The sequence below is a fragment of the Saccostrea echinata genome, unplaced genomic scaffold (genome assembly GCF_033153115.1).
Source record: "Saccostrea echinata isolate AGI-Se365-2 ecotype Australia unplaced genomic scaffold, CSIRO_AGI_Sech_v1 ptg000029l, whole genome shotgun sequence".
In the NCBI taxonomy this organism is placed as follows: domain Eukaryota; kingdom Metazoa; phylum Mollusca; class Bivalvia; order Ostreida; family Ostreidae; genus Saccostrea; species Saccostrea echinata.
This window is the reverse complement of record NW_026889778.1, coordinates 20,478,167-20,502,484: the sequence shown is the minus strand read 5'-3', so window position 1 is coordinate 20,502,484 and position 24,318 is coordinate 20,478,167. Positions and strand designations below refer to the sequence as shown.

At 33.1% G+C, this 24,318-nt stretch overlaps 1 protein-coding gene across 3 annotated transcripts; it reads left to right on the top strand.

The window, feature by feature from the left end:
- The first annotated feature begins 5,751 nt into the window (after positions 1–5,751).
- LOC133195695 (uncharacterized) lies at positions 5,752–19,148 on the top strand. 3 transcript variants are annotated; one of them, XM_061331618.1, is made up of 4 exons: positions 5,752–5,816; positions 16,326–16,591; positions 17,049–17,146; positions 17,270–19,148. In XM_061331618.1, exons 2-4 carry the CDS (start codon positions 16,364–16,366, stop codon positions 18,156–18,158), a joined length of 1,215 nt encoding a protein of 404 aa, XP_061187602.1. In that variant the 5' UTR covers positions 5,752–5,816; positions 16,326–16,363; the 3' UTR covers positions 18,159–19,148. The 3 variants fall into 3 exon arrangements, with proteins under 3 accessions (XP_061187602.1, XP_061187601.1, XP_061187603.1); XM_061331617.1 differs by lacking the exon at positions 5,752–5,816 and adding an exon at positions 8,763–8,825; XM_061331619.1 differs by lacking the exon at positions 5,752–5,816 and adding an exon at positions 15,209–15,266.
- The last annotated feature ends 5,170 nt before the right edge of the window (positions 19,149–24,318 follow it).

The following is a 24,318-nucleotide window of genomic DNA, read 5'->3' as shown; positions in this document are numbered from 1 at the left end:
AACTTTGAAAGATCACACATTTTGTTGATTAGAGAATGAACCAATCCCCCTCCCTCCAGCATCAAATGCACAAATATAATGTACAACTTACGAAATTATAATAAATTATTCATCAGAGAGTGTCTTCCTGTTGCTTATTTAAAAAAAATCTTCTTAATAGTCCACACGTGCAATTTGGACTGGATATTAAATTACAAAGAATAAGTCGGAGTTTAAAATACAATTATGTTTCAACATTGTGAGAATTATATTTATAAATGAAAAATGCTTTTGAGGTTTTACAATATACCAGGGTATTTGCTTGACAATTTTTTTTAAAAGTTTTAATGGTAGTTGCCTCCCTTGTATTAAAACAAATTGCTAAGAGTATTGGGAAGAAAGGATTTATTGAATATTCTCATCTCAGGCCCGTAGAACGCGGAGGGGGGGGACACCTTTTTCTGAGTATAGTATTCTTCTATAGATGTTCCCTCAACACTTTTTGTTGCTATAAGGTAGGGCTGATATGACATGTGATGTGGATTTAAGTGTAATATATTCTCAAATATTTATTAGAATTTAGGTTTTTGAACTTAAATATCAAATTTCAAAACAGAATTCAATTTGAGTTTTTGAATTTATTAATTTAAGATATTTGAACTGAATATATAAATATTCTAAAAGTCTAAATCATTTTAGACATTTGAATTGTTAAGTGTTACACGGATCACCGGCGATATTTGTTTGGACAATGGTACATGTAACTAGACATGTGCCAAACAAAATATTAAATATTTACCAATTATTTTAAGAATATCATAACTTTTAAAAATAGCATGCGATATCAGAGTAGTCATAAGTGCGTTTGAACGGATTAAATTACATGTGTGAGCTTAAGATTTTAGCATTGCCCGGTCGGCATTGTTCGCGCATGATAACTGAGCGGGCGGAATAACCTTTAAGTTACCAAATTTAGACAATTTTATTCACATTTTGGCCACAGAAACAAAAATATGATAGATATGAGTAATGAGCATTTAATTTATCTCGATTTGGGCCGGAAAGGGCTCTGAGGACTCAAAAATAAATTAATCTTGCAATCAAACTTACCTTAAGGTCAAGATCTAGTAAATGAAGAGTGCCTACAGATTTCTCAAATTTGAGAAACAAATTCCTTGAATGATCTATTGTGTCATGGTGCGGTACTTTTTCTTTTGATGTTAGCCATACTTTAAATCAGATAGAAAACCTTCGGCTGAATTCCAACGTACTATAACTTCTAGGGGGCGGAGCTTAGCCGTACAATAACTTCCAATATACTGTACAATAACTTCCAAAAGAACTCAATACTTTTTGAATATTTTTTCTTCAATTTCTGTAAGCATATAAAACCTATCCAGAGGAAAAATGAGAAACCTCACATAATTCAACCCCCCCCCCCTTCAATCTGAAAATGCATGTACGTGAAAACCATTTTCAAGAGGATTAATAGTTAATACATGTAAACTCATTAGTTAACTATTTTAAACAAAAATTTTAAAAATACACAGAATTTCACGAAATACATGTATTCAAATTAAAACAGATAATTGAAATCTACCAATATTGAAAACGCACAGCTTGATTCCCTTAATATCAACTGTTTTCTGATTTCTTTGAGTTACATGCAAACTGATACATGTTCGTATATATACATGTAATTTGGACTATTTCACACTACATACCATAATTTTGATACCTGTGGCTAGAGTACTTGACTCGATTTCCTCAGGACATGCAAGCGTATCCATAGTAACAGTAATGCAGCGGGTCATAGTGCGGGCGGATCAAGGTTTCCAGTATTGTGCCTGTATTTGTTATGGTTTTTGAAATACTCATCCTCCTTAAATTAATCCATCAAATGCAATTGCACACTCGTTTAACATTGCTTGATTTTTCGATGCAACCATCTCTTTCATACTTTCTGCTTTGTTTGAACACCCTGTACACTTACGATGGACCTAGGCCTATGACGTAATGTCGCGCGCAGTTTGGTGCTGAAGGAGTGACTATGCAAATGACCATGACACAAGACATTTACAGACACTTTCTTTCGTTTGTAAGGAATTTATTGTACAGAGGGGCGTGACAGTCTCGTCGCTGCGCGACTCGACTTCCACGCCTCTCTGTACAATAAATTCCTTACAAACGAAAGAAAGTACTGTAAATATAACTTACAATTATAGCTAAATAAATTTAGGTGTATCGGGACATAATTTTTAGATAAACTCAACGAAAAACCTATTTAATACTGCCCTTTTCAATGAAAAATGAAGAAAACCAGGTATAAAAATAGGAGTTTTCTCCATCTCAGTCAAAGGAAATGTATCCATATTGCCTACAGTCTCTCAGAAAACGGTTTTTCATATCTTTTTGACCTCTTCTTTAAAATAATATTAAATTGAATATAGGTATCGGGGTTACTTTTGACATTTTGACATTTTGACATTTTTGATTTCAACTTGATTTCCATGAAAATGTGTCATTTTCTACATAATTCTGTTATAGCCGTAAAGTACGGGAAAAAGGAAGTTTAAATCAATTATAACGTCATAATGGGTCTAGCACAAAAAAGACAGTCTAAACTCATTTACTAGATCTTGACCTTAACGTAGGTCGCGGGTTTGCTGACGTCGTTAAAACTGAGTACGCAATTTATATGATTTGGGCGACTTTCTTGTGCACATTTGATTATGACGTCACAATGAGTAAGCCATTTTTTTAAAACTCTTCAGTACAACAAACTGAAGTCACAGATTGAAAACTTTTTTGCGATTTTTTTAATGTTCGAAAATCGAGAGCGTTAGAAAGCGTTAATTTATCATCACATTGAGACCACAACAGTATCACGAAAAGATACGGAGCAACTGAAAAAGTGTCAACTGCATGATTATTTTTTTTTCTTTTGACGTATTGTTACACTGATAAACCGTCATAATATAAACAACCGCAGTTACAACTGTTATGTCAAAAGTTTAAACTTTATTTTTAAAAAGGAAATTTTAAAAATACATGTACATCTATATCATAATTGAAAAACTGCTCAGGTATGAAGTTGTTTCGCCTGATTAAAAAAGATCGCTGGCAGACTTACATTGTATGAGGAATTCGTGCTGAAGAAGATATTAATTCGGTAGGAATCTGAGGAGGGGCGTGCCCCCATAATTTTTTCAATGTATATAATAATAAATTACTTTAGAAAATCGAGCTATTTTACAGTTGTTGTCCACCTCGATAATATTACCAGTACATGAAAATATGATACATATTAGAAAACAGAGCTAATTTGCGGTTGTGTCCCATCAAGAATGTCTGCTTCAGGCCCGTAGAACGCGGGAGCTGGGGGGGGGGTCCCCCAACTTTTTTCTGAGTTTAGTATTTTTCCTATAGATGCATGCTGGTTGCCCCATCCCCCACACTTTTTGTTGCTGTTATGTCGAGCCTGGCAAATCCAGGATTTGGACAGCTTATTAGTTTTTTTAGGTTGCCCCCCCCCCTCCTTATTGAAACCATTGCTACGGGTCTAAACTTTTCTGTATCTGTTAGGTCCCCCCCCCCCCCAACTAAAAATTGCATCCTATGTTCCTAGCTGTGTATCTTAGTATCTTTAAAAAAAGCTCATCAAAGATTAAATTCTTTAAACTATTACCGGTATAACACCATGTTTTGCAAATACTTTGACAAATTCGAACGGTGTCGAGAATGAAAAATCGGACGCTCAAAAAATGACAAAATTCGGTGGAAAATTGTGATCTTTTCATATAAAACACGAGTAGTTCTTGTTTCTTGTTTTTTATTTACCAGCAGAATGGGATTTATTTGGAAAAACGCTGCATGACATGATACCACAGCGACATCCTGTTAAAAGAGCAGTTGTATGCAGCGTGTGTACTCGTATAAGCATTACCAATATGAAAATCCCGTATACGGATCATTTGAAAGCACTTGATATATACGTATCACAGGCATCAGAAGCAAATTACATCTAGAATACAAGTGTGTTGGGGGTCCAAACTGCGTTGATCAGTATTGAATTAAGAACAAATCTATTTGTTAGCACTTCAGCTGTTGCTTGTGAAGATTATTTATTTAGGATTTATATCAAGCAAAATGAATCGAAAATTAGTCTTCGATTTAGGAGAATATTGGACATATAACATGTTTCTTTTTAACTCTACAGAGAATAAATATGTATTTGTTGAAAAAAGATTATGTACTATACTCATCCCCTACCACATTTGCTCCTGAATAATAGTTGTACTTAACCACTCACCATTTCTCTTCCCTAACGTTTTGGCGATTACCCATTTTCTTACTTGTCAAAAAAATTTGAACTTTTTTTTCTAATGTTATTCTCTTATTAATATTCGCTCCCCATTCTTGTAAGTAAAAAGTCTCTGAATCACGCTAGGAGTACTGTTCCTGCAAGCCCCCCCCCCCCAGCCTTCTCTCTCTCTCTCCTAGTTACAGCTTAAACAAGGTGTTTCAGACAAGATACATTGTTACATAACTCATACATCTGTGCTTATTTTAAATACAAATTTTACATTAAATATATATAAACATAAATTTCTTTCTTCTTTTTTGTATTTCTGCACTTTATACCGGACCGTATTCACGATGTCATGCGTGACGTCGCAAGAGTTTATAGCGTCATTCTTAAAAATGCTACATTTTGCAATGTAAAAGCAATTATTCGCATTTAAATTACGAGAAAACTAACTCAAAGACATACTATTTTTTTTTTTACATAGATTTACCTGAAATCATCTCGGGGTGAAATGACCTAAAGGGAAACAATTTCGTCTGCACCATTTAAAAGTTACTGAGATTTTTTGAAAAGAAATCTTTCCTGAAAACGAGTCAAAAATGACGTTTTCCCTATAGAATTCAATAGAATAACGACGAAAATGTTACGACAACAATGACATGTTTGGGATTTAATAACGCAAAAACGATGCAGACGAATTTTATAAAATTTTCAGAGAATGTACAACAAAAGTAGGAGATTCATATATGTAATTTTCATGGTATGTTTTCGAGCAATTTTAAAAGGTCACCAACCCCGCGACCTACGTTAAAACATACATATTGTGCCTGTAGTGTGAAAGATTTTTTTTAGTGTCTTATGGCCGTAGGAACCGGAGATGGGGGGGGGGGCACGGGGGGAGCGTGCCCCCTCCCCCACCAATAATTTTGCGGTACTATAGAAAACATAGCTACTAAATATATTTGTGCCCCCTCAAAACGTTTTTTTTTTTCTTTTGCTTGCCAACGAATAATTTCTGTTCTGAAAATGTAATTCTAATATTGCTTCCTATGGGCCTGTGTCTTGTTATATTTTGGCGGGAACAAGTTCAAAAGAAGGAGGTTTCCACTATAAACATGTACAATACGTTAAGCAGTTAAAGGTTACACTGCCTAATTATATTTACAGCTGCATCAATATTATAATCGGAGTTGCAGGCATACTTCTGGCGAAATCAAAAGCAATACGTACTCTAACTCAGTCACTGACCGGTTGAAGAATTTTTTTTTTTCAGTATTCAAATCAATTTTTATTTTTTTTCACTTGTAGATTGTTATCAGGGACCTATATACTAACATAGGTCCCTGTTGTTTTTAAATTTATAAGCTAAACAAATGTGATTTTATTGCAATATTTACTGGACGCAGTGCGCCTTATTTTCTTTACTGGTCCCCGCTCGTGGAAACCAGGCAAAATCAAAGTCTAACAACTTCCTTCATCCGTAATCATGAATAATATTACTTTCAGTTCTGCATTTTACACTTTTAAGGTATGTAAAGTGATCATATGAAAGCCTGTAAGAACTTAAAAGATTTTGTATTGAGAGTTTAATTTAAAACATCTATTATTTCGTAAGGAAAAGAGCTTGCACAGTGTTGTCAGTAGGCCTGTTAGCTAGAATTTCCTCGGTGCATTGAGAAGTTGCAGATTCGGCAAACCATAGGCCTGGTCCATTGTCAAGAGAGTTAGTTCCCTAATATCCCAATTTGTATAGCGTAGGTATGGTGAATGACTGGTCCCGGTTTTGAAATTTCATCCGGTTTATGCAGTTTCTTGGAAGGAAAGATATCCACAACAGATCCAGTATCTGACGTTTTCCAGGCTTTTTATACGATTTTGATATTTGACGTGCCTGGAAAACCAGGCACGTCAAATATCAAAATCGTAAAAAAAGCCTGGAAAACGTCAGATATTTCGGAATAGTCCAGTACAATCACTACACTTAGCATGTTTAGCTTGAAGTACCTTCATAGCTTTATTTACCCTGTTTGAAGTAGCTTTATTAAGCTACTAAATCATACTTATTTCTTAAATGAGCATTTTTTAAGGATATACTGGAAAAAAATCACTCTTTGATGCAGTGATCATTTTCAAGTTTGAAGTGATCTGAAAACAAATCTTGAAAAATATCACTCTTGAACATGTTAAAGAAATGTTTCCTTCAGCACAATTTCAATCTAAATTGTAAAAGTTTTGGGGCTATACACAGCAATTAATTTGTGACCAAACAGTTACATGTACTTCATGAATGAAATAACAATGAAGAACATGAAGTTCTGGTTAACATGATCATGGTGATAATTTATTGGTAATTTTAATAATTCAGCACAATGTGAAGTACATAATCATGTCTCACCACACACAAGGTGGTGTACAGTTACTCAAATAAAAGAAATACATTTATGATCTTTCGCTTAAAAGTGTAATGTTCAAAAGCAGCAATAATTAAACTTAATTAATTTCTTTGCTCTGGGCTGCTTTTTTAAGACTCCATAGATTATTGGAAATATTGGTAGTCATATACTTGCATTTTTTGTCTTTATTTAAAATAAAAAACAAATTAACTTGTGAAAAATTGCATTGAAATAGCTAAATAAATCTCTAGGTAATATTCAAGCTATAAGTATGTAGCTCATAAGTATCAAGTTGCATAGTGAACTGGCATGATCTAATATACAGATTTAGTACTTCAAAGGACAAAACACAGTATGGGCCAAATTTAGCACATTATTTGACATAAAAAGAAAGTTGTCTTTCTAGAAATCAAAAAAAAAAAAAAAAAAAAAAAAAAAAAATCTGGAAAATGCAGTCCTGAGATGGAAAAATGCAGCTTATGAATGTATTGGATCTAGGGAGTGAAATGTGAAATATCCCACCCTTAATTCCCTCTGAACTTGCATATGTATGTTATGATTTAGAATTAGTCTTAAGAGTGAAAGAGCACAATTAATGGCAGAGAAGTTGTTGTTGGAGAGAAGGTCTCTCTGTAAAAGCAACCAGTCGGAAGGGACTTGTGTGCCATATATAGCTCCCAACCTTAAATAAGATCACTGTTTTTGCCTTTCTGCTTGGATTTTCATTTTTATTTATCCAGAATCATTTACAAATATTTTTTTGACAATATATTAATTTTTTTGGTCAATATAAATCTGCTAATTGGTGGTACATGTAACAATGTAAAAGAGTAGTTATAGTAACTGTTATGATTGTTTTAATTTCTGCAGCTAGGTTAAAGACTCCCATACTTACATCAGCTTATGCAGAGGTTTGGGAAAGCTATTATGACGTCACGTTAAAACAATACAAATGAATCTCGATGAATAAATACTTCATGTTCTTTTTAAAACATACTCAATTACTTTCGTTTCTCATAAATATTATAAAGATAATTGGATGTGCAACTTATCTTGCCAAAATAGCACTTAGAGTATGTAGAATGAAAGCCAGCTTGATCTCGCTGTACTTACTGAGATGATGTCATTTTTTAGTTTGACATGCAATTTCTCTGTACTTGAGACATGGATCAAGCTATTATCGTAGTTTGTAAAAATAAAAATAAATACGAAACAGGCCTAATTTGACCAAAATGAAGACATATTCTAAAATATATCAATCCACATTTTATTGTCAAACTAAATTGATAATGTGTATAGACTTTATATATAGCCCTAGGGTACACATTTGTACAGTAATGTGCTAGAATGAGGGGTCCAGCCCCTCAGAAAATATCAAAAGTTCAACGACATCCGCTTCACTATAAATTCTGAATTTTTAAACATGTGTAGCTATTATTCCTTCTATTCTGAAAAGTGCTGGGAGCTGGTTGTGCATTGTTTATTTATTCCATAATGTAACATTAATTATTCCAGTGCATTTTACATCTATGTCTGGAGTTTATAGAAAGACGGCTAAATTTTACACAATTCCTGAGGAAGTTGCTCCGAGCACTTTTCATGTTAAGAAATTTGTCTCAAACAAAACAGAATAAATTTTATAGCAGAAAGATACCCGTATATCGTTGAATTTTTACAGTCTGTAGTAGTACATATATGTTCTAATTTTAAACCTGTCACGTGACAAACAGCTGATGTAAGCGATGTCATTTTTGCCGAACTTCAGCAGAGACCTGATATATATATGTACAAGTGCAAACACCACAATTCACATTCATCAAAACTTAGTCTGTTAAAAAACGTATCAAAATTGTACTCATTTTCTCTGAATATATTAAGGCGTATATTTCATGGGCATCCTTAATCTAGCTGTGTCTTTATTACTTTTTTTTTTTAAATCAAGATCATATATAAAATTTTAGTTTTTATAAAGCACAATTAGTATTATCAATTATGCAAAAGTTATTTCATTTTAGATACCATAGATCTGAGCCATTGAGGTAAATTTGAAAGTGTTTGATATTCTTTCAGCTGGACAGATCGAGACATGAAGAAAAAGGAACACTGTAATCAACATTTCCCAACAGGCAGAACCAAATAATCAGGTAAAAAGATGATTGAACAGTTTTAAACTGTCTTCAGGAGGAAAATGATTGGTCAAAAACTTGTCAATCCCATGATGCTATTCTGTTATATCTCCTGAATGAGTAGACATAACAAAAGTAGTACCATGTTTAAATGCAAACTTTATTCAAAATTTATTTCTGAATTTATTTTTATATGTGTTTGGTTCCCGCTCAAATGACTCAGTCCACATTAATTCTAAAGTTATCAATGTGCAGTCTAGCTATACATGGACATATGATGGGAGAATTTTATTGATATCTAAATAAACATGATAAATGGACATATATGAATGTACTTATTAAAATGACATACAGGGTTAGTAAGTTTAGTCCAATTAAGTAATAGAAGTCAATAATTGGATTTATTTTCCTGCATCTTCACATTGCCTCATCTTCAAAACCATGAATTAAAATTCTGTGTAATGTAGTATATTAAATTTTACAAAAATATTCCACCCTCTCCTGGTCACAATGAACAGGTAGTATAAAAATTATATTTTTTAAGGAAGAGTTTAGTTTGGAGGCAATTTACAACTTACTTAAAACCAAATACACAGTGTGAATTATACTGTTAAACACTAAAGGCAAAAATTTTAGTGCACACATTATAAGGACTTTGTATTATAATGAAAATTAAAGTGGTGTAAAAAATACACTTAAAACCAGGAAATAATAAAAGGCAAATTGGCTATAAATACTCCAGTACATTGAAAAAACTTGTCAAGGACACAGAAATGTTACACGTAGATATATATGAGTTCATCTGCGATGTAACGGAAACTTGACTCAATGCAGTCTGATAAAGATACTTCTGGCATCTTGAAATTTCTAACCAATAGATTAATTTATTTATTCTATTTATCAAATTTTGCCTTCTATCCCCTAGAAACTAGTCTTTGCAAAAATTACATTGGTTATAAAAACAAACATATTCTTGAGAAGTTCTGCCAGAAAAGGATGTCATGACTAAATTGTGCTCCTCAAAATGTCCCCTTGTTTGACATAAAAGAAGGGATCTTGCAACCAGTCTTAGATATAAAAAAATAAATATACCATAAAATCAGTTATTTTCAGGTGGTCAAATTTTTGTGGTTTAAGGAAAAATTACTGATTCGAGGGAATTTAATTTCACAGTTAAATGGGAAACATCATAATTATGATACTGCAGTATCAGCTTTAATTTTTAAAATTTTTCATGGGCCAGGGGGATATGAATTGACGTGTGCATTCATACTGCAAAAACAAAAATGAATCCCCTACAAAAGGTTGTGATTTCTCAGTATTCAGTAGTGAGCATGGTGAGAAATATTTATGAAGTTTGATACTTAAGGGCAGTAAAACAAAGTTCTAACTTAGAAATTCTGTACTCATCTGATGTTTTTAATTTTGGATTTTCATATTTCTCTGCTAGACCTCGATCAGCTTATGTTTCACCAGAGTGATCCTTTGCCTGGTAGTAATTTATAGAGCTCTGTTGTTAGAGCTCAGAATGGCATTTTGAATCTGACTCTTGAAGTCCTTGAATGATTCAACATGCATTTTGCTTTGTAGTTAAATATTTTTAAGTAAAGAAAAGAGAGAGATCTTGAGTTTTACTTCCTTGTTCAGTTTCAAACACAATGCACCTGCAAACATGCTGAACAAAAGAGTTCCATTTAAAACAGTGTCCAGATGCTTTAATCTCCCTGAGAATGCTAATTAAAAGTAGAGTGAAAATAAACTACATGTACATATATTTAGATTTAAGTCTCTATTATAGATAGTACTTAAAAATACATGTAATCACCTCTGTGTCAAAATACAGCAGCAACTTCCTCCTTCATTAGGAAGTGCAAGTAATTAAGGTCAGAATGGTTTATCTTGTCACTATTATAAGTACATGCTTGATTTATTCATAGCATATAACCACAATGGGGTTTACCTATGACAAAAGACTGAGTCTTGTATGAATTACAAAGTTAGAGAGTGTTAATCAATGCAGTATTTGTGCATCATTTGCTTATTAATAAAATATTTCATTAATAACCACATCGTGGGTAAAAATGAGATGTAAATACAATGTAACAATTATCTATTTTGTGGATTTTTTTGTATGACGTAAATTTTAAGAAAGAGAATCACAGGCTTTAATTACAAAATTATACGTATTGAAAGTGATTGGTTCAAGTTACTGATATTCGGAATTTATATTGCATGATGATGATCAGAATTGAAATTACATACAGGGTATGTAACTCAGCAAAGTGCACATTCGTGTAATATAAGAATTTTCACAGTATTAAATAACAGCTACTGTGCATTTAATTATAGGATAAGATACATTATCTTTTAAAAGCTCACCTGAGAAAAAAAGGCTTAAGTGAGCTTTTCTGACGGAAATGTTCTATTGTCTGGCATTGGCAATGTTGTTGGTTTCTTCTCCAGAATCACTTGATCAATATCTTTTTTTTTATTTTTCTGAAATTTTCCTTGGTGGAAGTTGATTCTAGTTTACTCAAAGAATCCTGTCTTTCTTTCAAAGTGAGATAATGAAGAAAATGTAAACATGGTAAAGGAGGGTGGGGCCACAAGAAGGGATCAGAGTTTTAATAGCTCACCTGAGCCAAAGGCTAATGTGAGCTTTTCTATGGTGTGCATGCAGTGTCCATCTGTTATGTGCCGATCCTTAATATTTTACATTTTGACATCTTCTCCAAAACCACTGAAAAAGTCAACCAAAAGTCGACGACCTTTCATCCCCTAATTCTAGACATATTCTATAACCAACTTGTATATTTTATCCACCTCCTAAATCTTTATAGTCATCTTTACAGACCAATAAACTGGCTTCTTGTGAATTTGTTGTCGGATGGCATAGCGAGTTAATTGGTCTGTAGAGACGACTACCGGTATAAATACATGTAGTTTAAAGAGGTGGATGAAATATACAGCCTGGGTTGGTTATAGAATATGTCGAGAACTAGGAGATGAAAGGTCGTTGATTGACCAATGCTGGAAAGTGGCAAAATACATCTGCAAAATCTTGTGCCATAAATTGCACTTTATTTACATTATGGGATCTGTAGCATAATACTAGCATTATGGTCAAAGACTTAAATGTAAAACAATAACGCTACAGCTCTGCAGCTATTTTAGTCATTGATAATGAAGCATCCCAAGGATGTTTGAATTCAAGTTCGGTTATGTCATGACCTTGGGGTTAGGGTTGGCCTACAATGTCAAGTCAGAATTTTCATGTGAATAAGGGGAGTTATGGAGGGGGGGGGGATTTTAAGATCTTCTGAGGATATACCGGTAAGGACTAAGGTGTCACAGGTGAGTGTTGTGGCCCATGGGTCTTTTGTTGGGAATCATATACATGTAAACAGGAAATTAAAAGAAAAAATATTTACAGGAGATCAGTGCTTTATGATTTAATGTATGCAAATCTTCCCAAGTTGTGTGGATTGAAGTTTTTGTTTTTCCTCACCCTTGGCAGGGTTAAGAACAAAGATATAATTTTTAAAATAAGATTTGAAAAAATACTCCAGGGCTAGGATGGGGCCACAGTATGGGGTCACTTTTTTTCAAGGAAATTATAAAGAAAAAGGATCTTATAAATAACATAAGGGCCATGATTGTTACTCAGGTGAGCATTAAAACCCATACACACCTCGATTGGGTCATATTTTTAAACTACATGTGTATTTATAAGTTCCTTAAAATAGCATCGAATTTCTGACCAAATTACCAGTGGCTTATAATGGTGCATTTACATTTGTATAGGACTACTCCCTTAAACTTGTTTTGAAAAAACTATTTACTGGGCATTTGACAAGTTTTCAATGTAGTGTCTGCATCACAAGGTACCTAGTTTACTTTAAACAGACATACAATTAAATTTACAGGTAAAACATTTTTTTTTTAAACATAGGATCGGTATTCCAAGGTGTTTTAAAACATAAGTTTCTTTTGTCATGGAAGTTAAATCACTGAGATACATTAAATGCTTCTTAGCCAATCGGAGTTTGACAATTTTTTAAAAGGACAGCAAAACTATCTTCCTGGTCTGCATGGTGCTATCTCAGGCAACCAGAAATAACTTAAATCTAGAACAGCTACTTGAATGAAAATTATATATTACATGCAGTTTATGAAGCCAAGAAAAGATGAATTTGTTACGTCATTAATTAAAGTTGGTAATCATAATAGCGGAGAAAATCCTATGGTAAATATATCTAGCAAACCAGGAGTTAAAATGTTAATTCTTTAAGATAATTATGTTATACAGGTCAGTTTTAATCATTAATATTAATATAATATTTTTATGCCCCCGGATCGAAAGATCCCGAGGGTATATTGTTTTTGTCCTGTCTGTCTGTTTGTCTAGTTGTCAGTTTGTCTGTCTGTCTGTTGTCAACTTTAACTTGCCCATAACTGTTGATTGGTTGGAGCTATGACTTTCATATTTCACATGTGTATTCCTTGTGACAAGACCTTTCTTTGGGTACCATCATATTTGACCTTTTGACCTTGATCTTGGAGTTTGACCCACTTTTGCAAAATTTTATGAGACTTTAACCTTGGCCATAACTTCTGAACAGTGGTGCTTGGGGTTTCAAACTTCACATGTATATTCTTTGTGACACGGACTTCCTTTGGATACCAGAAACTGTGATCTTTTGATTTTGACCTTGACCTTGGAGTTTGACCTACTTTTGAAAAACTTTAACCTTGGCCATAACTTTTGAATGGTTGGAGCTGGGGCTTTCATACTTCATAATATATGTAATCCTTGTGACAAGACCTTCCTTTGGACACCAACCACTATGACCTTTTGACCTTGACCTTGGAGTTTGACCTACTTTTGAAAAACTTTAACCTTGGCCATAACTTTTGATTGGTTGGAGCTAGGGCTTTCATACTTCTTATATGTAATCCTTGTGTCATAACCTTCCATTGGATACCAACCACTTTGACCCTTTGACCTTGACATAGGAGTTTGACCTACTTTTGAAAAACTTTAACTTTGGCCATAACTTTTGAATGGTTGGTGCTAGGGCTTTCATACTTCACATATGTAATTCCTGTGACAAGACCTTCCTTTGGATACCAACCACTTTGACCTTGACGTTTTACTTACTTTTAAAAAAACTTTAACCTTCGCCCCAACTTTTGAACAGTTGCAGCTAGGTCTTTCAAATTTCACAGGTATATTCCTCGAGACAAGACCTTTCTTTGGGTACCAACCTTTTTCTATCTTTTGGCCTGGATTTTGACTTGCATTTGAGAAACTTTAACCTTCGCCATAAGATACATCCATACGGGGGCATCAGTGTTTCACAAACACATCTTGTTATTCTTTTATTTTTTGGCAATACTGTTTAAATGAAAGACATCATGCTAAGACTTTTTTATAGGACTTCATGCAGTGACCTTAGTTCAATATTGACCTCAAATCACCTAGACCAAAGATATTTAAAAACTATTTTAATGTGAGATTCTGAAGTAAGAAACTCAATGAGTGGTTATTAAATATCTGAATACATGTAATAAATCACCAGTTCTACATAAAGTCATTTTATTCACCTCTGATAAGTTGGTTAATCCTCATAGCTTTATTTGATATAAGCTGTGCTGGGTGCTGGTTCATTAAGTTCTTAAATTGATATCATCATCATGGAAACTGTTTATTAAGTTGTTTTGAACATGTTGAAAGATTTTAAAGTTCTGCAAATTAAGACAGGTCAAGCAATTATTGCAAAATAAAAAATGTCATACAGTGAAAAGTTTCGAAATTGGTTTGAAAAGCATGAAATTATTTAATTTGCATCAGTTAATTTGTACATGTTGACATTCTCTTAAGTAAAGTTTGCATGTACTAGGATTACCTTGGTAGTCTGCGTTGTGTTGCATTTATCTATTTGATAAAAGCTTTGTATAATGCCATTGTAGTACATATATGTAAATAAATTATTTATCAGATAATCATGATAATAGAACTTTTACCCATTACACACCTGGTTGATTGTTTCATAATCAATTGTTCAGTCTATATATCACTCCTGCATGTGCTAGCATCTTGAAGTCGATAAATACATACAAAAAGTCACCAAGTGTGAAGTACTTTCAGTGTCTTTCATGGACATGCTAGAGTGATGTATTTATGAGCATTATTTTAAGGGGATTGTCAATGATGTGGTGGGCTTTCTATCAGATTTATGCATTTTTCAGCCTGGCTGCACACACACATGACGTTCTTCCTATTTGGGTTTTCCTGTTGTGTTATTTTTAGATCTTTCTAGGTCCTCAGTCCCCATTCAATGGAAGTTTTGTCAACAAGTTAGCTCGACTGGGATCAGTGTGTATTGTTTATTTACAGTTTTTGAATTCTACATGTATACAGAAAATGCTACTATTGATGGAAAATGCTTTCACAGAGTAAGTGTTAAAATTTTTTTATGTGTCATTGTGTGAAGTGAATTTGTGAGTTCTGGAAGTCTAAAATGTTTGGCAGGATGCATAACACACTGTAAAATTTAAATTCCATTAAGTTCAACATGTTCAGTGTTGCATGAAATCAGACTATTAGGTCATGGAATATTTTTCAAAATAGTTGTTATTTTAGCCTTTAGTGGTTCATAGGCCATGAAAAATAGTTTTAGGATACAGGGAAATAATGCTATTGAAGAAAATCTTTAGCATGCAATACTTCAAAAAAAAAAAAAAATGAATGCAATATACTGGAACTTGAATGATATAATGGTTATTAGGTATTTAAAATCATAAATAAATTTTGAATAGTGCCAACTTACAGGAGAAAAAAATGAGCTGGTATATATTGTAACACTGCATGTATAAAATGTAAAATAAAAAATAAAGTTAATATATGGATTTGGAAAATTTGAAACAATTTTCAGAATGGGAAGGGGATTTTAGCTGATGTAGAAATGACATGGATGTTACTTGTTACATTTATTTTACAATTTTGATTTGGAATCATTATTCTGATAACACTTTTCTTCCATCAACAAGTTCAAAAGTCGACAGTGATCGTATTGAAATTTGAATTTGAGGCCGCATGTTTTCAGCCGTAATCAGACAAGTTAGGGGTCTAAAGTAGATGAAGCCAATTATGTAGGCGACATGGAGTTTGAGTTAAAATATATGAGGAGAGGCAAGGTCTGGGTGAAAAGTGTAAACAATAGAGAAACTAAGATTGTTTTGGGTTATACATATTAGAACAGATAGCTTAGTAAGTACTTAGATCATGTAGATGGTACTTAGAGATTGCATGCCTATTGTTTAAGTTTGCGTCCAAAGTCTAACCCACAATTTTCCCTCCTTTTTTTTATGAAACAGCTTGCAGAATTTCCATATAATAGACCCATTATTTTAGTTATGCTGTCAAGGCAGTGCACAAATGCACATTGTAATGTGGTAAAAAACTACCAAATGGAATATGTATATCCAATTTAATCAAGTTTCTCTTCTCTGCAGATTAATGGTGCAGCATCATGCAGTAAAACATTTAGAGGATGCCCAAGCGACACGCCCCACAGCCACCCCCCACTGGTGACACACCTCCCGATTCTCCAGCCCCTCCCCCTCCTGGTCCACTTACCCAGAAACGCAGCCAATCATCTCTTGGAAGTCGGTCCTCTGTTAGTACTCAGGGCTCAGACATGGGGCACAATTCATTAGACGGTCGGCTCGATTACAGGAAACTACGATATTTTTACTCGAATTTCACAAACCAAGAAGAGGTATCCATCTGAAAAGTTGAAAACTATTTAATAAGGACATGTAGTGTTTATTTAATATAACTTGTAGTAATGTAGCCTTAGAAAAAGTATATCTACTATAGTATTTTAAAATTTAATTCAGAGATTTGGTAGATTATTGGCTATATTGCTTCATACAGTGTGTATATTTTTGAAATTCTCTCTGTTGAAAATGATAGACGTTTACAACTTAAACATTTGTTTCTTTACAGAAGGATTATTCATGATCAAATGTTACTTTATTTTAGGGATAAAATAAAAAAAATATATGATTAACATTAATTTGCATGATTAAAGAGGACACCAGTCATTAAAAATATAATAAAAGTAGAGGTTCACCTTGCATTGACTCAAATTTGTCTCATTTGATGGATGATCATTGCATTAAGCCTTCAAAGACAAGCAGAAATCTGTCAACTTTTTTTTTTCTGTGACTTAGGTTTGTCAGTATCTGAGTCACCATTCCAAGAAAACACCGGGGTTTTTCCTGCTGCGGCCAAGTTTTAGCAACAGAAGTTCAATCTCCATATCCACCATGTAAGGATTTTTTAAAAAAAAGTTATCTTTATGTACATTGTTACTTCAAGGAATGTTCATTAGAACACTAGAAAAACCTTAAGGTCATTTCAAAATTTAAATAAAACTTTTTTTTCCTTCCAGTGTGTCTGATAGGACTGTTCGCCATACAAATATCAAAATTGAAGGTGGCTCAGGAACAAAATTTTTCTATTTAGTACCAGAAGTAAAGTTTCATTCAGTGCATGAACTCATAACATATTATTCACAAAATGAAGTGAAAAATCTGCAGAAAGTGAACAATGTGCGCTTCTTGTATCCATTGGAAAAGCGGAATTCAGAGTCTCGAAATGGAAGTGTTTCACAGGATGGATCAGGTAGCTCAGCTAGTGGTAGCCATTATCAATCACCACAAGATGTGTCGGCTGGGGCAGAACATCCCCCTGCTCTACCCACAAGGCCCCGGGACTTACCCCGCCTCTCTTCCCAGCAGTCCCTAGGGTTACACAGTCCTAGTAGTAATAGTTTAACCTCCTTTGGAAGTCCAGACGGTATGCACAATGGCAGTGTCTCAGGCAGTCAGTTGTCCCTTGCTAGTGGGGGAAGTGGTAGCAGGGGTCGACATCATGCATCTGCGTCTTCAATAGATTCTCGTCCTCCTGCTATGCTTCCTCTTGGCCATACTGGTAAAGATGGCAACCCATATTATTCAAGTCCCAGAAATGTGGATGAAGACATTACAGATAGGTTGAAAGAGGTACTGAAACAAAGTGAAGTTTGTGATTGTGGCATTCCAAGAGACAAAGCTGAGCTTCCTTTGGGCTGGCAAGTGCACCGAAGCAAAGACCCTGCTACCTTTGGAAGAATCTTCTTTCAGAACAACAAAGGTCAGACCTCCTGGAAGCTTCCAGCAGAGGTGCACAGTAGACTGAATATTGTGCAGCAACAGAATCTAGAAGAATTAAGAAATGAGAGCATGCAAATCCCAGTGACTCCAACTAGAAGAGTGATTAGTGATGTGACAAAGTTCTAAATTGTGCTGACCGCATAGTCAAGGATGTTTAATATGCAGTGGCGCTCAAATACATTTGTGATATTACATACTTCATGTGAATCAGTGGAAGTGACTTCTTTTTTTTTAAAGACAATTTGCTGGCTGTGATTTTAATACTGAATCAGAAATTGTGTACCATGATGGTAAAACCGTAATATGCAGGTCAATCTCTTCCATGGAAATCAATTCCTGGTATCATGTTAGCCAGGAACTGTAATGATGTCAGAATATATATGTGTTGTGATTTCAATGAAGTCCCTGTTATCCTAAAACAGAGATAGGGAGAATTCATTTCTTCCTTGTTTTCATAGTTAAAACAGTGCTATGTATTTGACCAAAGCATTCTATAAAGGATGTGTTAAAAAGGAAGTGAAGTTGAAGTGGCATACAAACCTTTGCAACAAAATGTGAAACTATCTTTGCAGGAAATTATACACATCAATTTATTGCTTTCCTCATAATTTCACTTTTTTTTTAAAATTTGTGCCTTCTTTCAATCATTTCTATACAATCTGAATATTATGTCCAGTAATAACCCCTTCTTCATCATGTTCATAGTCATGATTATCAATGTAGCATTATTGCACATCTCTAACATAAAATTTGGTTATGCAATATACATGCAGCTTTCATGAACAATTACAGATTATTCATATTTAATGAATGTATGTATATCTATATTTGCACAACTAACACCCCTGTCAGCTGTTTTATTTGAAAAATATAAATCCTCTCAAGAAGTCCATTATACGTTAGTCAGGCAGTACATTTATCTTGCATCACGATGATCACATGCATTCATTTGTACATGTTGTAGTGTTTCTTAGCATGAATTGATAAGTCTTTGAACATTTATTTTTAAAATCGATAGGTAAAGGGAAGTTTTTTTTAAATTAAATTAGAAATTAGATAAGTCATATGTTTGTATAAGATTGTACTATTACTTGTAAACCATTCAATTCTGGCTCACTTTTAAAGATATGGAAAAGGTTTTTTTCCACCCCTGCATTCCAGAAAGATGCATCCTTGATTTAATTTTTCAACGGATTTTAAGACAGGTATCTTTGTAAGCATTCCTGTTTATGTATTGAAGATGTTTTTGTCGAAGTTTTCTAGATGGATGATCTCGTTAAAAGTTTTTGAAGCAAAACCTTATTTTGACTGTAAGAATAGAGCAATAACTTCAATGGGTAAAATATACTTTAAATTCATCCCCTGGCCTGTATGGTCTTACATACTGCTGAGAATTCTCAAATGCAATGATCTTAATTATTGGCTTGGAAAAAGAATATCATGATTTAAAAATTGCAATACATGCCGAGGTATAAAAGAAAAGTAACCAATGGTAAACTTTAAAATTCTGCACTTATTTATTTTCCTTGCTGGATTAGGAGCTTAAATCCCATAACCAGTGATAAAGTTTGTAAAAAGGCTTCTTAATTTTATTTAAACTTCTTTTGGTGTCAGACTGTGTATGTTTACATGACCCTCACGGAGATTATTAAGAAATGCTGATTCTGTCCCATTCCATTTTTTTTATGACTTGTCAGCATAGTCATTTAATTTGAGGGTAACCTTACTCACTGAAAACCTTTGATTAGAATTCTTTAAATTTTTTTGAGATCTGTCCATGTTATACATGTTCGATATAATATTATGTGGAATTTAAAACATATTTAAAGTATTTAAGATGCATAAACTGGTTTGCAAGGTACAGAATACACTTGTAAGATTTCAGTACAGTACAACTCAGTTATACAGAACTCATTATAAAGAAATCTCGGATATAAGGAATTTTTATGAACCCCCTATGGGATTTGATAAAGATGTTTAAGGAGGTAAATTCCAAGTCCCAGTGACTAATTTTTACTGTAGATTAAAAATCATGAAAATTTTGGTAATTATATTTTTTATTCATCTTTGCCTAATTTCATGAGTTATGCATGAATTTAACATGTATCTAAAAATTATTAACCAGGGTGTCCAAGTACCATGTATATAAGTTTGTATGCATATTTTGATCATTTTTATGACATTTAATGTGCTCAAAATAAAGCATTTGGAAATGGCCAGACCTTTTGTGAATATCATTAATTTATTTGTCAGTCATGCCAGTATTTAGCACATCAGTCTAACAATTCACTAACATTTATCAATGAAATAGTTTTTTTAATTTAAGAGTATTGGTGAATCTGTATGTTGTTTGCCTATTTTTCCAAATGGTAACCATGCTTACTTTTGAATTAACTGGTTAATAAATCATGTTTTTTTTTAATTTTGCACCATTTGAAGTATTACATGTACTAACATGACTTAGCATGCAATATTTATAAGTAAGAAATATTTTCATATATGTTATGCATCCATTATGGTTGTGATTAAGTTATATTTAATATTTTTCTGTCGGAAATAAATATTCAGTCATGTGGAGAATTAAAATTTCTGTTTTCACTGACACACTAGTTATTGAACTTTATGGACATTCCATTTGTTACTTTTGTTGATTAAATCACTGATGCTATTTTGTCGTTGTTAAAATTTTATTGTCTCAGGTTGAATTGAAGTGTTTGTATTGAATCCACTTTACGTTTTTAATACAGCAAAAGTACATTCAATAGTTTATCATACATATTGTAATACATCTGGTTTTCCCATTGTAAAAAAATGATGATTCATACAATATTGCTAAGAAAGTTTAAATTGCTGAAATATGGGAATACTTTGTAACACTTCCTGTCAACAAACAGAAAAGTGCATCTCATAATTACTCGTATATTAGTCTATTTACACTGTATCCTTGAAAAAAAAAAGAGGTGTGTATGTTGTTAGCTTAAATGCATGTAATCAATGAGCGTATATACATGTATGTCGTAGATATCACTAAATGTTTGGATGCTAAAGACAAAACGAATTATATCCATGTGATTTATATATATATTCCATTTTCCCCAAATTTTTTATCGCTGTTGTAAACTTTATTTCATTACATAGACAGGTGATAAAAAATCTTAAAAACTTGACAGGGTTTTGTGTTACATTTCAAGTTGATCTCAGATAAATTACCAAGATTAGGATTGAATTGCGAGACCAACATTTGAAAAATGCCAGTAGCATATTATTATTTTTTTATTTTTAGCATGTTTAGTATTAGAGAAAAACAAACGAGACTTTTGAACAACAACAGCTTTAGAATTTGAAGGTCCACATAGAAACAATAATTTGATATTAGAATTATGTTTACTTGAGAATTAGCATTCATTTAGTTAGGCATGTTGGGAATTGGGAAGGAAGCGGACCATATGGGGCATACAACCCTCATTATGAAAATAACCCTTTCAAAAAGAAATCGGTCCAATGGGAACTTGAAAGAAGATGACGTTTACCATTCGAACCATACTTCCCAAGCTCTTTCTCCAACGTAACTCATTCTTTAAAATGTTAGACTTTTCAGTATCTTCCTTTTCATCTTAAAAAAAATGTCTCAAAGTGCATGAACATTCTGAAAACACAGGCAATTTTTGTCATTAAAAATCATTTTCATAATTTTTTGGGATTTTCCATATTCCCCTTTGGTTGCAGACTGTTACCCTAAAAATTCTGTAAACAAGTCAACTTGGACAATAGCTACCAGTATTGTATGTGACCTCTTTTGTTCAAATATATTTGAGGTAATATTTTTTCGAGTGTTTTTTGAAAACTCCCCCAGATACACAGAAGTTTTTTATGCTTTACTGATTTTGCAGTAACAATACAATATCATTGTTAGATTCAATATGAAGAATTTGGATAAACAATTGGGCCAAGCCAATTGTTGACTTTATTGCTCAAAAACTTAAATGAAAGAGTATATTATTTTCATGTTTGTGGATGAATTCTGTGTTGCAATAAATAGGAGATTTTTTAAATTGTCAATTGCATTTTTAAAAGTCCTTTTGTGGTTGAATTCTTGTTTCAATAGATTGGATACAATTGTAAATTGTAGTTTTTGAAGTCCTTTAAGTTTTCGAATTTACACATTTATGCAGCCGAAAAAACTGCTACCTTGCTAAAAATATTGCTGTGAAAGTCATAGATCACATTTTTATTGCTACATGTGTTTAATTTCTTAAAATCAAAACAATGAAATAATCTTGCGAAAAGGGGCGGTTTGGGGGGGGGGGGGGGGGTTGTAGGTATTGTATGAGTAGGTAATTTTGATTTTCCCGCATTAAAAAAGTGTATGATATTCTCTGTCCTTCATAACGTGGAGTTAAACTTGATAGGCATTTTTTCATATAAATTACAATTTTTAAAGGTAACTTGCTCGATCTCATATAGTTACATGTAAACTCGCATGTGAGTAAGTTGCATGTAACATGAAATTCTTCCAAATTTATATACATCTGAATAGCTGACCAAAGATTTATATGTGAGTACGTTTGGGATTAAATCTTTTTAAGCAACATGTATAAAAAGATCCTATCCGATGAAAAAAAAAAAAAAAAAAAAAAAAAAAAAAAAAACAAGGAAAAAGTTTGAAATAAGTCAAACACTAAGTATGAAAAACAAACTGGGCTCTAGTATCTGTTATAATTGCGTTTGATTCGGTGTACACCAAGCAGATCATATTTTACAGTTGGCCTTAGTGTGTTTTTCTTATGTCGGATAAATTATTTTAAAAATTTATCTAGGCCATCATCTCAATATCTTCATGTTTAGAGGGGAACTTCTATGCTTCTATTTGTGTTGTGACTATATGAGTAGAGTTCAAAAATGAGGATTTTTGTTTCGTTTCAAGCAACAAGAAAACAATTTTACGCCTTAATTTATGATATATCTAATATATATTGTTAGGGTTTTTTCCCATCCCAGAACATGATGAATTTAATGTCAGTTGTTAATTCAGAATGTCAGTCAGTATTTATGGCAAGTTTTATGAAAGACTATCATTTTACTTCAGTGTTTATGATTTGTTCTTACAAGATGTATTTTTACTTTTCATTTGTTCAGAAATCAAAACTATATGGCTAAATCTGTTTGGAACTTTTAACGTAATTTTTGTATTTATATGAAGAGGATTTTGTTTCATTCATTTGATTACTTAGTCAAGAGGCTGGAGTGTTTTTTTTTTCATTTTATCAAGCATGCATGACCACAATTTTGTTTGCACTTGCTTTACTTTTTTGTCAAGAAGCGCCATCCCTAACCATATTTGCACAATCATTGCAATGTCGTTTTGTTACTTTGTTATGACTAAATATATTTTTCTATGATTAAACAATGCTTGAATATTGGACTTAATTTGTTTAAAAAAGATTGGTATCATATTAAGTTTATAATATCACATATAAACTTGAAAGAAAAAAGAATAATTATGTAGACCAGAATGTTTTAACTTAATATACCAGTCATGAGCATAGAGGTTTTTGAAGAAAAAAGGTACAGTCTAAAGCATGGAGCTTTAGGCTACAATTTTACATTAAACAGACTTCGTAGAAGATGTGGAGGGTGAGGCATTTGAACAACGAACGATAATTTTATGTAGTAGTACCTCAAATTAGCCTTCAGCTCGACATTTAGATATATCGAGGAGGTATTATCAATTAACAATTATAGCTACTTCCATTAATATCTGGACTCGATATATTCCAGTGAACTTGAAATAAAAGATTTCACAAAGTCTGACACATCGGATATTTTACTAGAAAAAGACGTAAATGGTATAACCTAACAACAAAACTTTATGATAACGTGATGACTTCAACTTATCTATCGTCAACTTTCCTAACTTATATAATATATATACTCTTATCCCCTGTATATGGGGTTTATATCTCCCAGTTGATTCGATACGCAAGAGAATGCTCCACGTACGAACAAATTTCTAAAACGAGGCAAGCAAATGACAAACAAGTTGATGAAACAAGAATATAAAGAGTCTCCTATAAATTCACCAATTTGCAAGTTCTATTGTTGATACAATGACCTTGTCACATACAATCTATCATTAAGTCGAATGCTGACTGACGTTTATCATACTTATTGATAGGCCAGTATTTAAACACTGAATTGTCTATGTTTTTTTCCCGTTTGCCCGATCATGCCAATGAACACACGGCGTGTGTGACCGGTCAACAGGGAATGCTTACTCCTCCATGGC